Source organism: Neoarius graeffei, chromosome 27 (genome assembly GCF_027579695.1).
Source record: "Neoarius graeffei isolate fNeoGra1 chromosome 27, fNeoGra1.pri, whole genome shotgun sequence".
In the NCBI taxonomy this organism is placed as follows: domain Eukaryota; kingdom Metazoa; phylum Chordata; class Actinopteri; order Siluriformes; family Ariidae; genus Neoarius; species Neoarius graeffei.
Window position 1 is genome coordinate 52,085,720 of NC_083595.1, and position 20,956 is coordinate 52,106,675.

At 41.5% G+C, this 20,956-nt stretch overlaps 1 protein-coding gene across 3 annotated transcripts in view; it reads left to right on the forward strand.

Moving 5' to 3' along the window:
- The window catches only part of LOC132874759 (uncharacterized), a 53,568-nt gene extending 38,496 nt beyond the window's left edge, over positions 1–15,072 (forward strand). The window contains exons 9-12 of one of the 3 annotated variants that reach the window (XM_060911154.1): positions 8,158–8,346; positions 14,212–14,426; positions 14,632–14,764; positions 14,912–15,072. In XM_060911154.1, coding sequence (XP_060767137.1) covers positions 8,158–8,346; positions 14,212–14,426; positions 14,632–14,730 — 503 coding nt within the window. In that variant the 3' untranslated portion in view covers positions 14,731–14,764; positions 14,912–15,072. The remainder of the gene's footprint in view (positions 1–8,157; positions 8,347–14,211; positions 14,427–14,631; positions 14,765–14,911) is intronic. The other 2 variants (XM_060911153.1, XM_060911155.1) reach the window with 2 other exon arrangements.
- Positions 15,073–20,956: the final 5,884 nt, after the last annotated feature.

The window sequence follows — 20,956 nt, forward strand, 5'->3', positions numbered from 1 at the left end:
GACCATGGTTTTTTTGTTTGTTTGTTTGTTTGTTTGTTTGTTTTAGTAACCTGGGTAGCTTTATGCAGAACATTCGTATAAGAACGAGAAGAAAAGGTTTGAAACATAGTTTAATATTGCACAGTACAGTTTGTATAGCTGTGTGTATTGAACTAATCGTTGCAATTCAGGAATTCATGACAAATCTCGGCTCCAAGTGCACAATTTGCATCAAGTGTACAGCCAGTGTAATAGATACATCTTAAATGCAATAAATGAATAAATCAAACTTGTCTAGCGTTTACCATGTAATAAGTTTTGCTGTTTTACTGTGAGCAGGAAATTGGTTTCAACATAAAACCTTTGGTTAAGACACATTCAATCCCATATACTTAAGCTATACCACTGGAAAGAGCAGGTCTTAATTAGCATCGGCACAAAATATGAAGTTGGTGTCTTCAACCAAGCTACACTTATTAAAGGATCAAATATGTCTTATTTTATTACAGACAGAAATGTAAAATAGAGGCACACTTCTTATAATACAATCACAAACCTGTATCAGAGAACTAATACATGCATTTTATGTCTAAATATTCTGTTTATAGCACACAGTGTCCATGTCTGTGACCTGGAATACTGATTCATCTGACCACAATACACGTTTCCATTTTTCCATGTTAACTCCGTATTGTAATGCTTAAAAAAGGTTTGTCAAAGTAATCCCGAGCCCATGTGGTTCTATCAGCTGTAGATGAATGACGGTTCTTGATGCAGTGCCATCTGAGGGATCAGAGATCATGGGTGTTCAGATTAGGCTTGAGCCCTTTATCTTTTACATACCAAAATTCCTCCAGATTCCTTGAATTGTTTAATGATATTATGCACCGTAGAGTGAAATATCCAAAACCCTTCCTATCTTTCTTCGAGGAACATTGTTGGGTTTTTTTTTACATGTCAACTGTAGAGTGGGAAAAACCTCAGCCATATTCAACCAGCTTGGCCAGCTCTGGAGAAGTAAGAAACTCTCACTCAAAACTAAGATGCGATTCTACAACAGCAATGTGTTATCTACAGTGGTGCTTGAAAGTTTGTGAACCCTTTAGAATTTTCTATATTTCTGCATAAATATGACCTAAAACATCATCAGATTTTCACACAAGTCCTAAAAGTAGATAAAGAGAACACAGTTAAACAAATGAGACAAAAATATTTGTCTCGTCTCGTCTTCTTCCGCTTATCCGGGGCCGGGTCGTGGAGGCAGCAGTCTGAGCATGGAAGCCCAAACTTCCCTTTCCCCAGACACCTCGGCCAGCTCCTCGGGAAGAACACCGAGGCGTTCCCAGGCCAGCCGAGAGACATAGTCCCTCAAGCGTGTCCTGGGTCTTCCCCGGGGCGTCCTCCCGGGGGGGACATGCCTGGAACACCTCCCCAGGGAGGCGTCCAGGAGGCATCCGAAAGAGATGCCTGAGCCACCTCAGCTGATTCCTCTCGATGTGGAGGAGGAGCGGCTCTACTCCGAGCTCCTCCCGAGTGACTGTGCTTCTCACCCTATCTCTAGGGGAGCGCCCAGCCACCCTGCGAAGGAAACTCATTTCGGCCGCTTGTATCCGCGATCTTGTTCTTTCGGTCATTACCCAAAGCTCATGACCATAGGTGAGAGTCGGAACGTAGATCGACCGGTAAATCGAGAGCTTCGCCTTTTGGCTCAGCTCCTTCTTCACCACAATGGACCGGTAAAGCGACCGCATCACTGCGGAGGCTGCACCGATCCGCCTGTCGATCTCACGCTCTATCCTTCCCTCACTCATGAACAAGATCCCAAGATACTTAAACTCCTCCACTTGAGGCAGGACTTCTCCACCAACCTGGAGAGGGCAAGCCACCCTTTTCCGGTCGAGAACCATGGCCTCGGACTTGGAGGTGCTGATTCTCATCCCAGCCGCTTCACACTCGACTGCAAACCACCCCAGTGCATGCTGAAGGTCCTGGTTTGAAGAAGCCAACAGGACAACATCATCTGCGAAAAGCAGAGATGAAATCCTGTGGTTCCCAAACAGGATTCCTTCCGGCCCCTGGCTGCGCCTAGAAATTCTGTCCATAAAGATTATGAACAGAACCGATGACAAAGGGCAGCCCTGCCAGAGTCCAACATGTACTGGGAACAGGTCTGACTTACTGCTGGCAATGTGAACCAGACTCCTGCTCCGTTCGTACAGGGACCGGACAGCCCTTAGCAAAGAGCCCCGAACCCCATACTCCCGAAGCACCCCCCACAGAATACCACGAGGGACATGGTCGAATGCCTTCTCCAAATCCACAAAGCACATGTGGACTGGTTGGGCAAACTCCCATGAACCCTCGAGCACCCTATGAAGGGTATAGAGCTGGTCCAGTGTTCCGCGACCAGGACGAAAACCGCATTGTTCCTCCTGGATCCGAGGTTCGACTATTGGCCGAATTCTCCTCTCCAGTACCCTGGAGTAAACCTTCCCTGGGAGGCTGAGAAGTGTGATTCCCCTATAGTTGGAGCACACTCTCCGGTCCCCTTTCTTAAAAAGAGGGACCACCACCCCAGTCTGCCACTCCAGAGGCACTGTCCCTGACCGCCACGTGATGTTGCAGAGGCGTGTCAGCCAAGACAGCCCCACAACATCCAGAGACTTGAGATACTCAGGGCGGATCTCATCCACCCCCGGTGCCTTGCCACCGACGAGCTTGCTAACCACCTCAGTGACTTTGGCTTGGGTAATGGACGAGTCCACCTCTGAGTCATCAGCCTCCGCTTCCTCAGTGGAAGATGAGACAGTGGGATTGAGGAGATCCTCGAAGTATTCCTTCCACCACCCGACAATGTCCCCAGTCGAGGTCAACAGCTCCCCACCCGCACTGTAAACAGTGTTGGCAGAGTACTGCTTCCCCCTCCTGAGGTGTCGGACGGTTTGCCAGAATTTCTTCGAGGCCGACCAATAGTCCTTCTCCACGGCCTCACCGAACTCCTCCCAGTTCCGAGTTTTTGCCTCCGCAACTGCCCGAGCTGCGGCACGCCTGGCCTGCCGATACCCATCAGCTGCCTCAGGAGTCCCGGAGGCCAACATGGCCTGATAGGACTCCTTCTTCAGCTTGATGGCATCCCTTACTTCTGGTGTCCACCACCGGGTTCGGGGATTGCTGCCACGACAGGCACCGGAGACCTTGCAGCCACAGCTCTGAACAGCCGCGTCGACAACGGAGGCAGAAAACATGGGCCACTCAGACTCAATGTCCCCCGCCTCCCTCGGAAGCTGGGAGAAGCTCTCCCGGAGGTGGGAGTTAAAGACCTCCCCGACAGAGTGCTTGGCCAGACATTCCCAGCAGACCCTCACCATACATTTGGGTCTGCCAGGTCTGTCCGGCTTCCTCCTCCGCCAGCGGCTCCAACTCACCACCAGGTGGTGATCAGTTGACAGCTCAGCCCCTCTCTTCACCCGAGTGTCCAAGACATAGGGCCGAAGATCCGATGAAACGACAACAAAGTCGATCATCAACCTCCAACCTAAGGTGTCCTGGTGCCACGTGCACTTATGGACACCCCTATGCTCGAACATGGTGTTTGTTATGGACAAACCATGACTAGCACAGAAGTCCAATAACAAAACACCACTTGGGTTCAGATCGGGGAGGCCGTTCCTCCCAATCACGCTCCTCCAGGTGTCACCGTCGTGGCCCACGTGACCGTTGAAGTCCCCCAGTAGAACAATGGAGTCCCCAGTCTGAGTACCTCTCAGTACCTCTCCCAGGGACTCCAAGAAGGCCGGATACTCTATACTGCTATTTGGCCCGGAAGCACAAACAACAGCAAGAGCCTTCTCCCCGATCCTAAGGTGCAGAGAAGCGAACCTCTCGTTCACTGGGGTAAACTTCAACACATGGTGGCTGAGCTGGGGAGCTATAAGCAAGCCCACACCAGCCCGCCGCCGTTCACCATGGGCAACTCCAGAGAAGTGGAGAGTCCAGCCCCTCTCGAGGAGCTGGGTTCCGGAGCCCGAGCTGTGCGTGGAGGTGAGCCCGGCTATCTCTAGCCGGTACCTCTCAACCTCCTGCACAAGCTCAGGCTCTTTCCCCCCCAGCGAAGTGACATTCCATGTCCCAACAGCTAGCCGCTGTGTTCGGGAATCAGGTCGTCGAGGCCCCTGCCTTCGACTGCCACCCAATCTACATTGCACCAGCCCCCTATGGCTACCTCTGTGGGTGGTGAACCCACAGGAGGTCGGGCCCACGTCACCGCTTCGGGCTGAGCCCAGCCAGGCCCCGTGGGCAAAGGCCCAGCCACCAAGCACTTGCATACAAGCCCCAACCCCGGGCCTGGCTCCAGGGTGGGGCCCCGGCTGTGCCATACCGGGCGATGTCACGGTCCTTGATAGATTGTTATCCATAAGGGGTTTTGGTGAACTGCTCTTAGTCTAGCCTGTCACCTAGGACCTGTCTGTCTTGGGAGACCCTAACAGGGGCGTAATGCCCCCGACAACATAGCTCCTAGGATCATTCAAGCACACAAACCCCTCCACCACAATAAGATGGCAGTTCTAGGAGGGGACAAAAATATTATACTTGGTCATTTATTTATTGAAGAAAGTGATCCAATATTACATATATATCTGTGAGTGGCAAAAGTATGTGAACCTTTATTCTTATGATGGCAAGCCGTCCTGGCCCAGATGCAGCAAAACAGGCCCAAACAATGATACTATCACCACCATGTTTCACAGATGGCATAAGGTTCTTATGCTGTAGCTTTCAGTTCATGTAACAAAAATAACTGGGTGTCAGGGAAAATTCTTTTTATGACCTACACTTGAAAAAAAATCTGAAAGGCCGTCTACCTTTAAGACGTCATTCAGAAATCAGAGAAAATTTTTAATTTGTTTCATTTTAAACATCTCATCTCATCTCATTATCTCTAGCCACTTTATCCTGTTCTACAGGGTCACACGCAAGCTGGAGCCTATCCCAGCTGACTACATTAATTATTATTTACTAAATAATTAAATATAACAATGAAATAAAACTAGACTCAGTGTCCAAGGACACACATGAAAACCAATAACAATTAAAAAAAAAAAGAAGTAACTTGTGAGCCCCAGACTTTGAACAGATGAGATGTTGAAACAGACAATATAAAACTAAGATAGTAAACACACACTACTGTTTTAGAAAATATTCTGTTTTCATTGTCAACTTTAAAAAAAAGTCATGTTGTCAATTGGCTCATTAGTTTAGACAGGGTGAATAAAACTGTGAAACAGATGTAATTAGATCTAAGTTCAGGTCTTATCAAATATTAAAAGATCAGTTACTGACAGTTTCATCAAGGCAAATCAAGTTACAAGTTGTGTCACTAGAACAAGGATGGAGATGAATAACAGAAACATGGATAAACAAAGAAGTGTACATACAGTGGATAATGAATCATAATGAAATGTAACATGATAAAAATAAGTAGAAATAATCATCACACCACCCTGTCAGTGGTTATTTGTCAATAACATCATGACACAGAGCGTCTACAGAAAGGAGCTTCTTACAGGAGTTATTTTTGCCTTCCTAATGATGGAAAGGTGAGCCTTGACAAAATGAAAGTAAAAGTGCATTTAGCAGCCTTCCTGTCTCTCTGCACTTATCAGTTAAACACAACATCAGCTTCACTAGGACTTCAAAATGCATGCCAGTATGTATTTTTAACTAATAAATACTTTTGCATAATAAATACTTTTTGCTTATTACATGCTGATAAACATTTATTGACAGTCTCTGACTGCTATGTTATGATGCTATGCTAATAATTATGTATGTAGATGTGTGTTGTGACAGCAGGTACCTTTTTTTCGGTTGTGTGTTGTGGGTGCTATTGGTCTTGAGTGATCAGTCTCATTAAATCAGTCTCATTAAATCAGTCTCATTAATAATACCATTAATTTTGGTGTTTAATAATAAATTGTCAAACAGCTAAATTATGGTATATTCCAAATTATTATGATCACTACTGATGCAGCACTAATGTATTACTTACCGTATTACATAGACGCTACAGCCAATAGCACTCATATACACTTGGGTTAAGGCAATTTGGAGTTCTTTGAGATTGTGTGACTTCAAGAATACAGTAGCAAAAACGGACAGACACGCACAGTTTAACAGAATAATTGAATTTATTATGACAATGATACTAAATGGGTAATAGCAGTTGAATACATTCAATATGGTCAGCAGCAAAACAGTGTGTGTGTGTGTGTGTGTGTGTGTGTGTGTGTGTGTGTGTGTGCGAGGGGAGAGAGAGAGAGAGAGAGAGAGAGAGGGAGGGGTGTGAGGCAGAGAGGGGAGGAGATGTTTTCTCCCTACTGCTAAGCGAGCGACTGAGCTCTTAAGGCCAATTTATGCTGACAACCCAGTCCTCGCAGACGGTGTCGCAGACAGTGTCTGCGTAGCCCCCCCACCTTCGCAGACGCTCTGCGCGCACCTCCCAAAAATTGTGACCACCGCAGAAGCCTCGCAGACAGCGCCGCAGACAAGAGGGCTCTGATTGGTCCACTCTACATCCGCTGTACATGCACTTCCGCTTCCCTACTTTCCCGGTTTGGTTTATTTTCACGACCGGCATTTTTAAAAACACGAGCGAAGATGGAGCAGCATGAAGAGCGGTTGATTGAGGAAGTACGTACATCTATACGACTCCAGTTCTAGTCATTATAAAAAAAAAAGTTCTAGTCATTATAAGTAACCAGAGGATAAACACTCCACTAACCACACCCACCAACTACTCCTAGCGACTTCGCGCCCCCTTGCGTTGTGCCGGTGAATAACATCGCGCACGCCTATAACTCCCCGCTCAACAATAAATTACAACTGTCTGCGAAAAGCTATCTGCGAAAGCCTTGTCGCAAGAGCATGCAGAGGCCTTTAGGGTGTGTCCCATGCGCGGCTGCGCAGTATGAGAAGGGAGGAGACAAAGAGAGTTTGAATGTGCGTGGTAACTAACTCAGAGATTGGAATGTTATCTCAGGTGTTGGGGGGAAGGGAGAATCACCTCATAGTCTCTTGAGACAAAGGAATATGTCGTGGTTGCTAATCCCACTAGCTTATAATATTACTAAATCCACTGAAATCTTGATGAGGTCAAAGTGTGTGTAATAATGAAATTAAGGGGTGTTAGAAAGGATAGAGAAAAGCATGCAACAACCTATCTATTAAAACAACTGAGAGAACAATATAGAACCACAATGATCAACTCAACACTCTAAGTGTCTACAGTGTGCACAATTAAACAGTTCCTGAGTTTAAATTCACACTACTTCATAAAGCTAATTCCTAAGACTAATTTGCCCAAATGCCAGCCTTACTTCCAGATATCCCGAAGTTTCGCGGGGTTTCGGGTGTTCACGGAGGTTCACAGAAGCTCTTGGGTCGCTTCCGTGAAAGCGCAGAGGTTTCCTTGATCCGAAGTTTCGTCGTTCATGAGGAAAGTCTCTGATCGATAATGTGCACAGCGATTAAGTCAGAAGGAATCCGTTCGCTTCTAACTTTTAATTAACTGCTTGGGCTGCAGTCGTAATGTTACTTATAATAAACAAATAAAACTGGTTGTAACTCAATTGAGTGAGATGGCGCAACTTAAGTACTCTTTACCGTGGCCAGTGGTAAATACGAAAGCGCGTTGAGTCTTCTTTTTTGCAAGGCAGACGTCTTGATTTTGGATGTTCTGATGAACGGAGGGTTATCTCTTTACGTCTGTATGATGCGGAGATCCCAGACAGAGAGACCGAGTTGGAGGTTTCCAGGTCACTTATAGAGTCATGGAGGACGTGACGTAGGTGATCCCGCCCAGCCGTGACGTAGGTCATCGCGGAAGTTGGTTGATGGGATATGTAGTTCTAGACGGGACTGTGGCTGTCCCTACAGTGTGTTTTTATGGTGGCATTTTGTGTCATTTTTTATGACCATTGGTAGCACTGGCACTCTCTTTTTTAATCTGCAAAAATCCAAAATAATCTAATTTAAAGCATCTCATTTCAAATATGTATTTCACTTGAACTACTATACACTTATTACAGTTTATAGACCATTGAATATGTCTTAATGAATGATTGCACTGCTAAAGTTCTCGTATGTTTCTTACTTTATGTCCTGTTCTCTGATCTTCAGTACACAGCGTCTTCCCCATGGTTTTCGGGAACACCATGAACTCCCACAAGCTCTTTATGGATCGTCTCAGTTCCAAAGTGAAGCTACATGAAGTGTACTCAGTGAATGAGTGTGATGTCATCATTGCTTTTGTACCGATTGTGTCTCGAGCTGGAACGGATGTTGGAGCTGCTCTTGAACACATTCCCAGTAAATATATGCATGCATAAGTAAGGTCCATATATATTTGAACACTGACACAAATTTTCTTTTTTTACCTGTTTACTGAAACATATTCAAGTTATAGTTATATAATGGACATGGACATAGCTTTCATTTGAGGGTATCCACATTAAAATTGGATGAAGGGTTTAGGAGTTTCAGCTCCTTAACATGTGCCACCCTGTTTTTAAAGGGACCAAAAGTAATTGGACAATTGACTCAAAGGCTATTTCATGGGCAGGTGTGGGAAATTCCTTCGTTATGTCATTCTCAATTAAGCAGATAAAAGGCCTGGAGTTTATTTGAGGTGTGGTGCTTGCATTTGGAAGATTTTGCTGTGAAGAAAACATGCGGTCAAAGAAGCTCTCCATGCAGGTGAAACAAGCCATCCTTAAGCTGAGAAAACAGAAAAAAACATCTGAGAAATTGCTACAATATTAGGAGTGGCAAAATCTACAGTTTGGTACATCCTGAGAAAGAAAGAAAGAAAGAAAGAAAGAAAGAAAGAAAGAAAGAAAGAAAGCAAGCAAGCAAGCAAGCACTGGTGAACTCATCAATGCAAAAAGACCTGGATGCCCACACACGACAACAGTGGTGGATGATCGCAGAATAATTTCCATGGTGAAGAGAAACCCCTTCACAATAGCCAACCAAGTGAACAACACTCTCCAGGAGGTAGGCGTGTCAATATCCAAATCTACCATAAAGAGAAGACTGCATGAAAGTAAATACAGAGGGTTCACTGCACGGTGCAAGCCACTCATAAGCCTCAAGAATAAAAAGGCTAGATTGGACTTTGCTAAAAAACATCTAAAAAAGCCAGCACAGTTCTGGAAGAGCATTCTTTGGACAGATGAAACCAAGATCAACCTCTACCAGAATGATGGAAAGAAAAAAGTATGGCGAAGGTATGGTACAGCTCATGATCCAAAGCATACCACATCATCTGTAAAACATGGCGGAGGCAGTATGATGGCTTGGGCATGCATGGCTGCCAGTGGCACTGGGTCACTAGTGTTTATTGATGATGTGACACAGGATAGAAGCAGCCGGATGAATTCTGAGGTATTCAGAGACATACTGTGTGCTCAAATCCAGCCAAATGCAGCCAAACTGATTGGTCGGCGTTTCATAATACAGATAGACAATGACCCAAAACATAAAGCCAAAGCAACCCAGGAGTTTATTAAAGCAAAGAAGTGGAATATTCTTGAATGGCCAAGTCAGTCACCTGATCTCAACTCAATTGAGCATGCATTTCACTTGTTAAAGACTAAACTTCAGACAGAAAGGCCCACAAACAAACAGCAACTGAAAACCGCTGCAGTAAAGGCCTGGCAGAGCATTAAAAAGGAGGAAACACAGCGTCTGGTGATGTCCATGAGTTCAAGACTTCAGGCAGTCATTGCCAACAAAGGGTTTTCAACCAAGTATTAGAAATGAACATCTCATCTCATCTCATTATCTCTAGCCGCTTTATCCTTCTACAGGGTCGCAGGCAAGCTGGAGCCTATCCCAGCTGACTACGGGCGAAAGGCGGGGTACACCCTGGACAAGTCGCCAGGTCATCACAGGGCTGACACATAGACACAGACAACCATTCACACTCACATTCACACCTATGGTCAATTTAGAGTCACCAGTTAACCTAACCTGCATGTCTTTGGACTGTGGGGGAAACCGGAGCACCCGGAGGAAACCCACGCAGACACGGGGAGAACATGCAAACTCCGCACAGAAAGGCCCTCGCCGGCCATGGGGCTCGAACCCGGACCTTCTTGCTGTGAGGTGACAGCGCTAACCACTACGCCACCGTGCCGCCAGAAATGAACATTTTATTTACAATTATTTAATTTGTCCAATTACTTTTGAGCCCCTGAAATGAAGGGATTGTGTTTAAAAAATGCTTTAGTTCCTCACATTTTTATGCAATCATTTTGTTCAACCCACTGAATTAAGGCTGAAAGTCTGAACTTCAACTGCATCTGAATTGTTTTGTTCAAAATTCATTGTGGTAATGTACAGAACCAAAATTAGAAAAATGTTGTCTCTGTCCAAATATTTATGGGCCTAACTGTGTGTATATATATATATATATATATATATATATATATATATATATATATATATATATATATATATATATATAAACACATACACACATACGGTACATGCATACATACAGTGCCCTCCATGGTTATTGGCACCGCTGGACTTAATACTCTGACCAACCCCCTTTGGCAGTAAAACAGCCCTGAGTCTCTCCTATAACATTTTATAAGTTTGGAGATACAGAGCAGGGCATCTGAGCCCATTCCTCTTTACACAATCTCTCCACATCATCCAGGGTCTTCGACCCTCTCTTATGCTCTCTTCTCTTCAGCTCAGCCCACAGGTTTTCACTCAGGGGATTGAGATGTTCAGGGCAGAAGTTTCATTCTGTGCTCAGTGAACCATTTTTGTGTTGATTTGGACATATCCTTCAGATCATTGTCCTACTGGAAGATCTAATGACGACCCAGTTTTAGTTTCCTGGCAGAAGCAGCCAGATTCTGATTTAAAATGTCCTGGTATTTCATGGAGTCCATGATGCCATGGACCGTAATAAAGTTTCCAGGGCCTTTAGAGGAAAAACAGCCCCAAAACATCAAGAAATTCCACCATATTTTACAGTTGGGATCAGGTTCTTTTCATTATAACCGTCCTTCTTTTTACTCCAAACCCATCGCAAGTGTTTATTGCCAAAAAGCTCTGTTTTTCTTCTATCAGACCAGAGGACACGGTTCCAGTCAAAGTTGTCATAGCATTTCACAAACTTCAGGTGCTTACATTTGTGGTTAACTGACAGAAAAGGCATTTTTTTCTGGAACCTTCCAAATCATCTGTTGGCATGGAGGTGGAGTCTGATGGTGGGTTGGGAGACTTGGAAACCCCAAGATTTTACTTTTTTGCTGTTGTAATTCACCAACAGTAATCCTTGGGGATTTTTTTTTTTGCCTCTCTTACCCTCCTCCTCATTGTATGTGGGGGTAAAATAAGCTTGGGCCTTCTTCCAGGCAAGTTTGGAACAATTCCAGTTGGTGTCCACTAGTGTTGTAGTACTTGAGACCGGTTCCTAAACCACTTTTTGAAGGTCTCTGTCTCGTCTTGGAACCAACCGCATTTTTGCTCAGTCTTATCTCAGTCTCAGACATAGAGGTCTCGGGATTTTATTTCAAGACCAGTCAAGGCCACAGCTGTTGGGATTTCACTAAATTGCCTGTACATTGTCTGATTTATTTGTTAACATTATTATTGTGATTGGATGTAAAATTTCCTGCTTCAAATGCAACCAGTAATGTGACTAATTGTTAATTTGAAAATTTTCTTCCCATTCACGGCTGTCACCCCTCCTCCACCTCCTTCACACTCACTGGTCTGGTCCTGGTTTTGACTCGGTCTCATCCTACCTTGGTCTTGGTCTAGACTTGATGTCAACCCCTCAAAGTCTTGGTCTTTTCTTAGTCTCGATACACTCTGGTCTTGGTCATGACTTGGTCTCGGTTTGGGTGGTCTTGACTACAACACTAATGTCCACTTTTTTATTATTGCCCTGACTGTGGAAATGGACATTTTTCAGGTGAAAAATTTCATAACCATTCCCTGACTTATGAAGGTCAACACACTTCTCCCTCATTTGGTTTGTGTGTTCTCTTATCTTTCCATATATATGTATACCAGTATACTGGTGTGTGTATATATATATATATATCATCTCATCTCATCTCATCTCATCTCATTATCTCTAGCCGCTTTATCCTGTTCTACAGGGTCGCAGGCAAGCTGGAGCCTATCCCAGCTGACTACGGGCGAAAGGCGGGGTACACCCTGGACAAGTCGCCAGGTCATCACAGGGCTGACACATAGACACAGACAACCATTCACACTCACATTCACACCTACGCTCAATTTAGAGTCACCAGTTAACCTAACCTGCATGTCTTTGGACTGTGGGGGAAACCGGAGCACCCGGAGGAAACCCACACGGACACGGGGAGAACATGCAAACTCCACACAGAAAGGCCCTCGCCGGCCACGGGGCTCGAACCCAGGACCTTCTTGCTGTGAGGCGACAGCGCTAACCACTACACCACCGTGCCACCCATATATATATATATATATATATATATATATATATATATAGTGGTCCTTGAAAGTTTGTGAACCCTTTAGAATTTTCTATATTTCTGCATAAATATGACCGAAAACATCATCAGATTTTCACACAAGTCCTAAAAGTAGATAAAGAGAACCCAATTAAACGAATGAGACAAAAATATTATACTTGGTCATTTATTTATTGAGGAAAATGATCCAATATTACATATCTGTGAGTGGCAAAAGTATGTGAACCTTTGCTTTCAGTATCTGGTGTGACCCCCTTGTGCAGCAAAAACTGCAACTAAATGTTTCCAGTAAGTGTTGATCAGTCCTGCACACCGGCTTGGAGGAATTTTAGCCCGTTCCTCCGTACAGAACAGCTTCAAATCTGGGATGTTGGTGGGTTTCCTCACATGAACTGCTCACTTCAGGTCCTTCCACAACATTTCCATTGGATTAAGGTCAGGACTTTGACTTGGCCATTCCAAAACATTAACTTTATTCTTCTTTAACTATTCTTTGGTAGAACGACTTGTGTGCTTAGGGTCGTTGTCTTGCTGCATGACCCACCTTCTCTTGAGATTCAATTCATGGACAGATGTCCTGACATTTTCCTTTAGAATTCATTGGTATAATTCAGAATTCATTGTTCCATCAATGATGGCAAGCCGTCCTGGCCCAGATGCAGCAAAATAGGCCCAAACCATGATACTACCACCATCATGTTTCACAGATGGGATATGTTCTTATGCTGGAATGCAGTGTTTTCATTTCTCCAAACATAATGCTTCTCATTTAAACCAAAAATTTGTACACAGTCTGTCTGACTGTGGATTGGTGGAGTCCAAACTCTTTAGAGATGGTTTTGTAACCTTTTCCAGCCTGATAAGCATCAACAACACTTTTTCTGAGGTCCTCAGAAATCTCCTTTGTTCGTGCCATGATACACTTCCACAAACATGTGTTGTGAAGATCAGACTTTGATAGATCCCTGTTCTTTAAATAAAACAGGGTGCCCACTCACACTTGATTGCCATCCCATTGATTGAAAACACCTGACTCTAATTTCACCTTCAAATTAACTGCTAATCCTAGAGGTTCACATACTTTTGCCACTCACAGATGTGCAATATTGGATTGTTTTCCTCAATAAATAAATGAGCAAGTATAATATTTTTGCCTCATTTGTTTAACTGGGTTCTTTTTATCTACTTTTAGGACTTGTGTGAAAATCTGATGATGTTTTAGATCTTATTTATGCAGAAATATAGAAAATTCTAAAGGGTTCACAAACTTTCAAGCACCACTGTATATTAAAGCAAACGGTTTGGTGTTTTTCCACACCCTGCAGAGAAAGAGAGTGAAATTAGCTTGTACACCAGCAGACCAGTTTCCTGTAAAACACAATGGCTGATCAGACTATAGAAAAAATTTTGATGTCTTATATAAGCATCAAAATATGATGACATGCATGCTTATGTTAATTATATTAAATATGTTAATTATAAAAATTTACAAATAACAGTGTATGCTTAATGAAGTATTTGTTTTTCTCAGAATGAATTTATTTCATTTAAAAGTTGGGTTTTTCTCATTTTTTCTGTGTGAGATGAAGTGAATTCACCAAAAGGTGGATTTTTTAAACCCTTTTTTACTCATCTTTCCAAGGGGGTATCTCTCTCTCTCTCTCTCTCTCTCTCTCTCTCTCTCTAGGATATTCATACAAGTCCATTATTCTGGTGTCTCTGCACCACACATTTAATCCTGATTACATTGCTCCAGACAGCAGACTCATTGTTAATAGGAGTGATGTGTTTGCTGTGGACTGTCTATACCATGAAGACGCAGGACTGCTGCAATCCCAACACAATGATGAGGCACTGAAAAGAGTAATAAAGCATCTAGGAGGAGAAAAATCATCATATCAGGTATCTGAACCAAGCCGAGCAAGTCTCTTTAAAATGGTAAACAGCTGCCACAGTAACTAACACCAAGCATACACTGCTTTTTGTGCATTTTTATAATTAACATATTTAATATAATTAATATAAGCATGCATGTCATCATATTTTGATGCTTGTATAAGACATCAAATATTTTTTCTATCATCTGATCAGCCAGGGTGTTTTACAGGAAACTGGTCTGCTGGTGTATAAGCAAGCTACTTTCACTTTCTTCCTCTGCAGGGTGTGGACAACACCAAATGGTTTGCTCGGATATTTGTTGCACTGAGCATAATCTTTTTGCTTTACATTCTGCAAAAAATGTAAGGCTCCTTCACCCACTTAATTTTTTAGATATTTCTGCTGATTATAATAGTTGTCACCATGATTTACTACATCCTCCACAAGTGGCCTCTTTGGATTTTTAATTCTATAAACCTTGTGTTCATTATCAAATTTATCATTCACAGACTCATGCCCGAGGAGCAGGATTTGAAGAAGCCATTTTTACATCATTAGTAAAAATGAGGAGTAAAGAGAAATGTTTGAATCATGATTTCAGTTTGTCTGTGCAATAACTGTAATGACTCGAGTCTAATTACTATTAAACAGATAATATTATTTTGCCTGATATTGTGGTGTGTGATTTATAAAACTGAAATCTTGTTAATATTAAAAAACAAACAAACAAAGAAAAAACCTTCTCTATGATTGCATAAACTATAGGTATGGGGAACAAAAATTTCTTAATTTGTGGTTTTGGTAAGAAGTTTTTTTAAGTGAAACAAATCAAATTAAAAATATAAAATATATAATTTTGAATTTAATTTGATAAAACCTTATTCAATAAACAAAAAGATTTTTGCTACAGTAATGGGATCCAGCTAAGACTTTAAAAAGACCAGTCCACAAAATTCCTTGCATGCTTAATTCTTAACCATGAGTGATTAGTTTATGACTACAGATTAAATTATTTGAAGTCAATGAGGTGATTAAAGCACAGCGCAGGCCTTTGGATAGCAGTGTGATCTATTTGGTACTCAGAGAGAACACAGAGACAGAGCTGCATTCAAAATGCTGAAATAAGCGGTTCTTAAGAAACAAAACTGCTTTGGAAAAGAAACAGTATTATACGGCCTTCTCTGATCAATTACTTAATAATGCTGACAGCATTTTGGATCAGTGCAATCTAAAAGTAGGGCTTTGAGTTTCCATGAATGTGAACCAGATGCAATTTGATCCAAGTTCGGGGCTTAACAAATATTAACAGATCTAATCCAAAATAAACAATCACTTACAGATAAAGATTCGCTTACAGATAGTCACTGCTGAGAAATGATTAACATCTAAAAGCACTATAAATTCTTTGAAAGTCTCTAATGTCTGTCTCTCAGTGCTGCATTGCAATCTGCAAACAAACGAGCAGATTAATATACTATATTAATATACTAATATACTCTTATATATTGGTTATTATTATACATACAGGACATTTTTTCAATGGAATAAAAACGTGTTCTATTCCCTTCTAGCAGGTTTCATTCATTTGGTTTGACTGCATGCAATATTGTTAGCATATCGCTTATCCTACATGTATTACGTCACTCTACCCAATGGAGAATGAGCGTTGAATATGGTTTACGATATTGCATGGTTGTCAAGACAACATGACGTCAAATGGTGGAGATGATGTGACTATTCAATGAGAAACTTTTCTGCTGTACATGCACACCACCATTTCTTTGTTTGCCAGGAAAGAGAAAGATGCATCGAGCACCCGAAAGGCTACCAAAACTTCATTATGTATTCTTCATGCATATTTACAAGAACATATCAATGGACATCGAAAAACTGGAAAAGAGACACGTTGGAGATTTAAAACTTCCGCACTAGTAAGCGACCGTGACAATTTGTAAACAAACATGGCCTCCAGGTTTGCTTTGCTAAAAATAGAAGATTTTAAGAGAATTTTGCCGACCAGGTCGCTCTGTTGTGTGTAGCTGTTGATGTTGATTTTAAAAGTAAGTAGCTCACACAGGGAATAAAATAATAATAATAATAATAATAATACGCCTGACTGTGCTAGTGTTAGCCTTTGCTAACACTACACTGGCTGGAACGTAACTGGACTGCCGTATTAACAGCACCGAGTTGTGAGTAAGCTAGCGTTGGCCTTCTCTAACGCTACTGCTACACCAGCTGGAAGGTAACTGGACTGCTGCACTAACAGCACAGAGTCACGGGTAAGCTAGCGTTGGCCTTTGAGAATGCTGATATGAAGAGAGTGTGTATGTATAATAATAATAATAAAAATAATAATGGATTTTTTCATTATGTATCAGATATACTGCATTCCATTCAGCTACTCGTCTTCAACTCATTCAGTATCATGCTAGCTGAATGGAATGTATCTGATATACCATGAAAAAAAGCCAGCCAATATTATTTAAATACCGGTATATTCAATCCAGAGCGAACACTGAAACAGAAACCATTTTCTCACCTTTGGCTTACAGTCTGAGGTGTTGCAATGTCCATGGGTGATGAAGCCTGTGAAACGGAAACAGTTAAACACAAATACTGAGTGATTTTATTGGGGATTGTACTAGATTATAATCCATCATCACATCAATGATCAATATCCACAAAAGAGACAGCCAACAAAATATAATTATAAATGAAAGAATTAAGGGCGGCGCGGTGGTGTAGTGGTTAGCGCTGTCACCTCACAGCAAGAAGGTCCGGGTTCGTGGCCGGCGAGGGCCTTTCTGTGCGGAGTTTGCATGTTCTCCCCGTGTCTGCGTGGGTTTCCTCCGGGTGCTTCGGTTTCCCCCACAGTCCAAAGACATGCAGGTTAGGTTAACTGGTGACTCTAAATTGAGCGTAGGTGTGAATGTGAGTGTGAATGGTTGTCTGTGTCTATGTGTCAGCCCTGTGATGACCTGGCGACTTGTCCAGGGTGAACCCCGCCTTTCGCCCGTAGTCAGCTGGGATAGGCTCCAGCTTGCCTGCGACCCTGTAGGACAGGATATTAATAATTATATTTATTAATAATAAAATTAATTATTAAATTTGTATTAATTAACAATTATAATTATTATTACAACAATTGTTAAGCAATTTATTGTTATATAAAAGTACTTTACACATCTTTCAATGAATTTATTTTATAATCATGATTTATTTATTTAATATACATGTATTTATCAAAAGTGAGGTGATGTTGGGTGCGGGAGGTTTTTGCATGACCCAATAAAAATAACTTCAAAAAAGTAATATATGAGTAAAAGTTCAACAAATGCAACATCAGGAAAGTAGAAATTTTGAAAACACTTTCACAGTCATAACCCTAGTATGGGTGGATGGATGTTCCTAATAAAGTGGCCAATGAGTGTATAAATTTATGATGGGTTCAGTTAACATTCATGTATACTTCAGAAACATATATTTCCCAAAAAAACACTGCAACCTGATGCAATTTTCCTTTTCAAAGCAGCAAATATAAATATTCAAAATATATATTCAAATTGAGTTTTATTAGGTGAAGTCGTTATTGTCATTACTTACAGGAGCTTTATTTTCCCAGCTCATTAACAGTAGTTATTAAGTGATCAGTTAGAATGTAAAGAAAATAGACTTGAAGAAAAGAAAAGAGACATTTCAAACACACTGCTCAATGTTTTTCTGTTTTTTTAAAAAAAAACAACATCCATATCCTTTAAAACAGACATGTCTATGTAGATAAAGACACACACTTCTGAGTTGTAAGGGACAGTCACTGATCCCATGTTCAAAACAGGACAGGAATGCAGGATGAGTCTGGCACTGACCCTGTCACTGTTCCACTAAAGCATTACACTTCTCTTGACGTTGCTAGAACTAAAACTAAAAGAGCATTCATAAACTTTCAAACGTCCCTGACACACACACACAAGATTTTTTTTAGTCCCCTGTTACATGCATAAAGTACATAAGTTTATATTTTACCATATAAAATTATCAACTAAAACAGTCATCAACTTCAGGCTCACAAGAGTAACTCCACAGCACACTCCACAGTTGGTTTTATGACTTGCACACCGTAAACTGGTGTATTTATAGAACACGTACTGACACTTGATTTCCCAGAAAGGCAGTCTGAGCCCTCAGTGTGAAAGTGAAACTACAGAAACAGTCCCTCTTTTCATGCATCCACCTTTCTGTTTGCACATCATTCATTTCCCTGCACGATCACTCCAGACTGTCCAACGTGGTTGAGATTTGACTTCAAAATGGTTCAAGGTATGTGTTTTTATAATAATCCCTTCGAACATAAGGAAGTAAGTGATATTATGTGCTATTGTCCTGATCCTGTTTAACCATTCACTCTGTGTGTGTGACTTGAGAAATTGTAGTATATGCATTTGTACAGCCAAATTCCATTAACCCTTTATTTACATTGCAATTAATAATATAAACGCTTCTTATTTCTTGTCTTGATGTACAGTCTTTCCAGTGATCAGATATTTTGTCATGGTCCTTGGGAACACCATTAATTCCCATACGACCTTCATAGAACGTCTGACAATTTCAACAGACCTTCAAGAAGTATCTTCTTTCAAAGATAGTCAGGTCATCATTGCTTTTGTCCCAATTGTGTCTCGAGCTGGGACTGATATTGCAGCTGCAATGGAGAGGATTCCTCGTAAGTACAAAGAAATCTCTTACTGTGTTCACAGTTTAAAAATAAATAAATAAATAAACCCACTTTAGCTTGCTGTAAAAAATTACTGTTAAAACTTTATAATTATTGATATGATTTGAGTAATTATTTATTATTATTATTACATTTAAAAGCACCATTCTGAAAAAGACTTTTTCATAATGATAACCAGAAGTGGGCATGTGTCAGTAAAACTGTTGAGAACAATAGATAGATCGATCGATCGATCGATCGATCGATCGATAGATAGATAGATAGATAGATACTTTATTAATCCCAGAGGGAAATTCAAGGTGTCCAGTAACATTTCCACATTGCACAAGATCAATACAAAACTAAATAGCATTATAATGTATAAAAGCATAGTATGTTACATGATAGGCATAGTTAAAGTATATATCAGTACATATATGTAATAGTGTGATAGTATACAATATCTAATATTAAATTAGTATATATAGCAGTATGTATAATATATATATATATATATATATATATATATATATATATATATATATATATATATATATAAGTAGGTACATTATCACATCACACATCACATTATCTCTAGCCGCTTTATCCTTCTACAGGGTCGCAGGCAAGCTGGAGCCTATCCCAGCTGACTACGGGCGAAAGGCGGGGTACACCCTGGACAAGTCGCCAGGTCATCACAGAGCATCACGGGTGGCTCCCGTGGGTGTTCTGGCGAAAAGAGATATGTCATCATGTGAAATGAAAACTTCGTCTTGTTGCATTTTTTCATTTCACATGATGTCATATCTCTTTTCACCAGAACACCCACGGGAGCCACCATACAGATAGTACAAGACAAATTAAAAACAGATAGGACGCTCAAGAAACGCACAAACCTCACCGTACAAGACATCACTCAGCTCCTTCAATTCATCGCCACATCCACATACTTTCAGTTCAGGAATACAATTTACAGACAAAAGGAAGGGTTTGCCATGGGAGACCCACTATCAGCCATCATGTGCGGCTTTTTCATGGAAGACCTGGAGCAGAAAGCACTCACTACAATACCAGTGGAATACAGGCCAACACTCTGGAAACGGTATGTGGACGACATATTGGAAAAAGTAAAGAGGGGACACACTCAACAACTCACTGACCATCTCAATACTATAGACAATACCGGCAATATAAAATTTACACATGAAGAGGAAACGGAGCAGTCAATAGCATTTTTGGACTTAAAAATACATCACACAGAAGAGGGGGATATCAAAATAAAAGTACACAGGAAACCCACACACACCGACCAATATTTAAACTGGACTTCCGAACACCCCATAATGCACAAAATATCAGTAGTTAGAACATTGCATGAACGCGCAGCAATAATTACAGATGCACAGGACAAAGAACAGGAAGAACAACATATACAACACGCACTGAAGGCATGTCAATATCCACAATGGGCAATATCCAAAGGGGAGGAACAGGTCAAAAACAATAAAACACAGAAGAAAGAGAAAAAACAAACCAACAAACAAGAACACAGGGGAGTAGTGACATTACCATACATCAGGGGAATAACGGAACGCATTCAAAGAGCAATGAGGAAACACAACATTAACACACCTGTCAAACCACACACAACTCTCCGTCAGATCCTGGTTCATCCCAAAGACAGAATACATCCAGACAACAGATGCAACACCATATATGAGATTCCATGCCAATTATGCAATAAAACTTACATTGGGGAGACAGGAAGGAGTTTCAACACAAGAAAAAATGAACATAAGAAAGAGTGCAAAAAGGAGACAGCTACAAGACAAACCCGAAC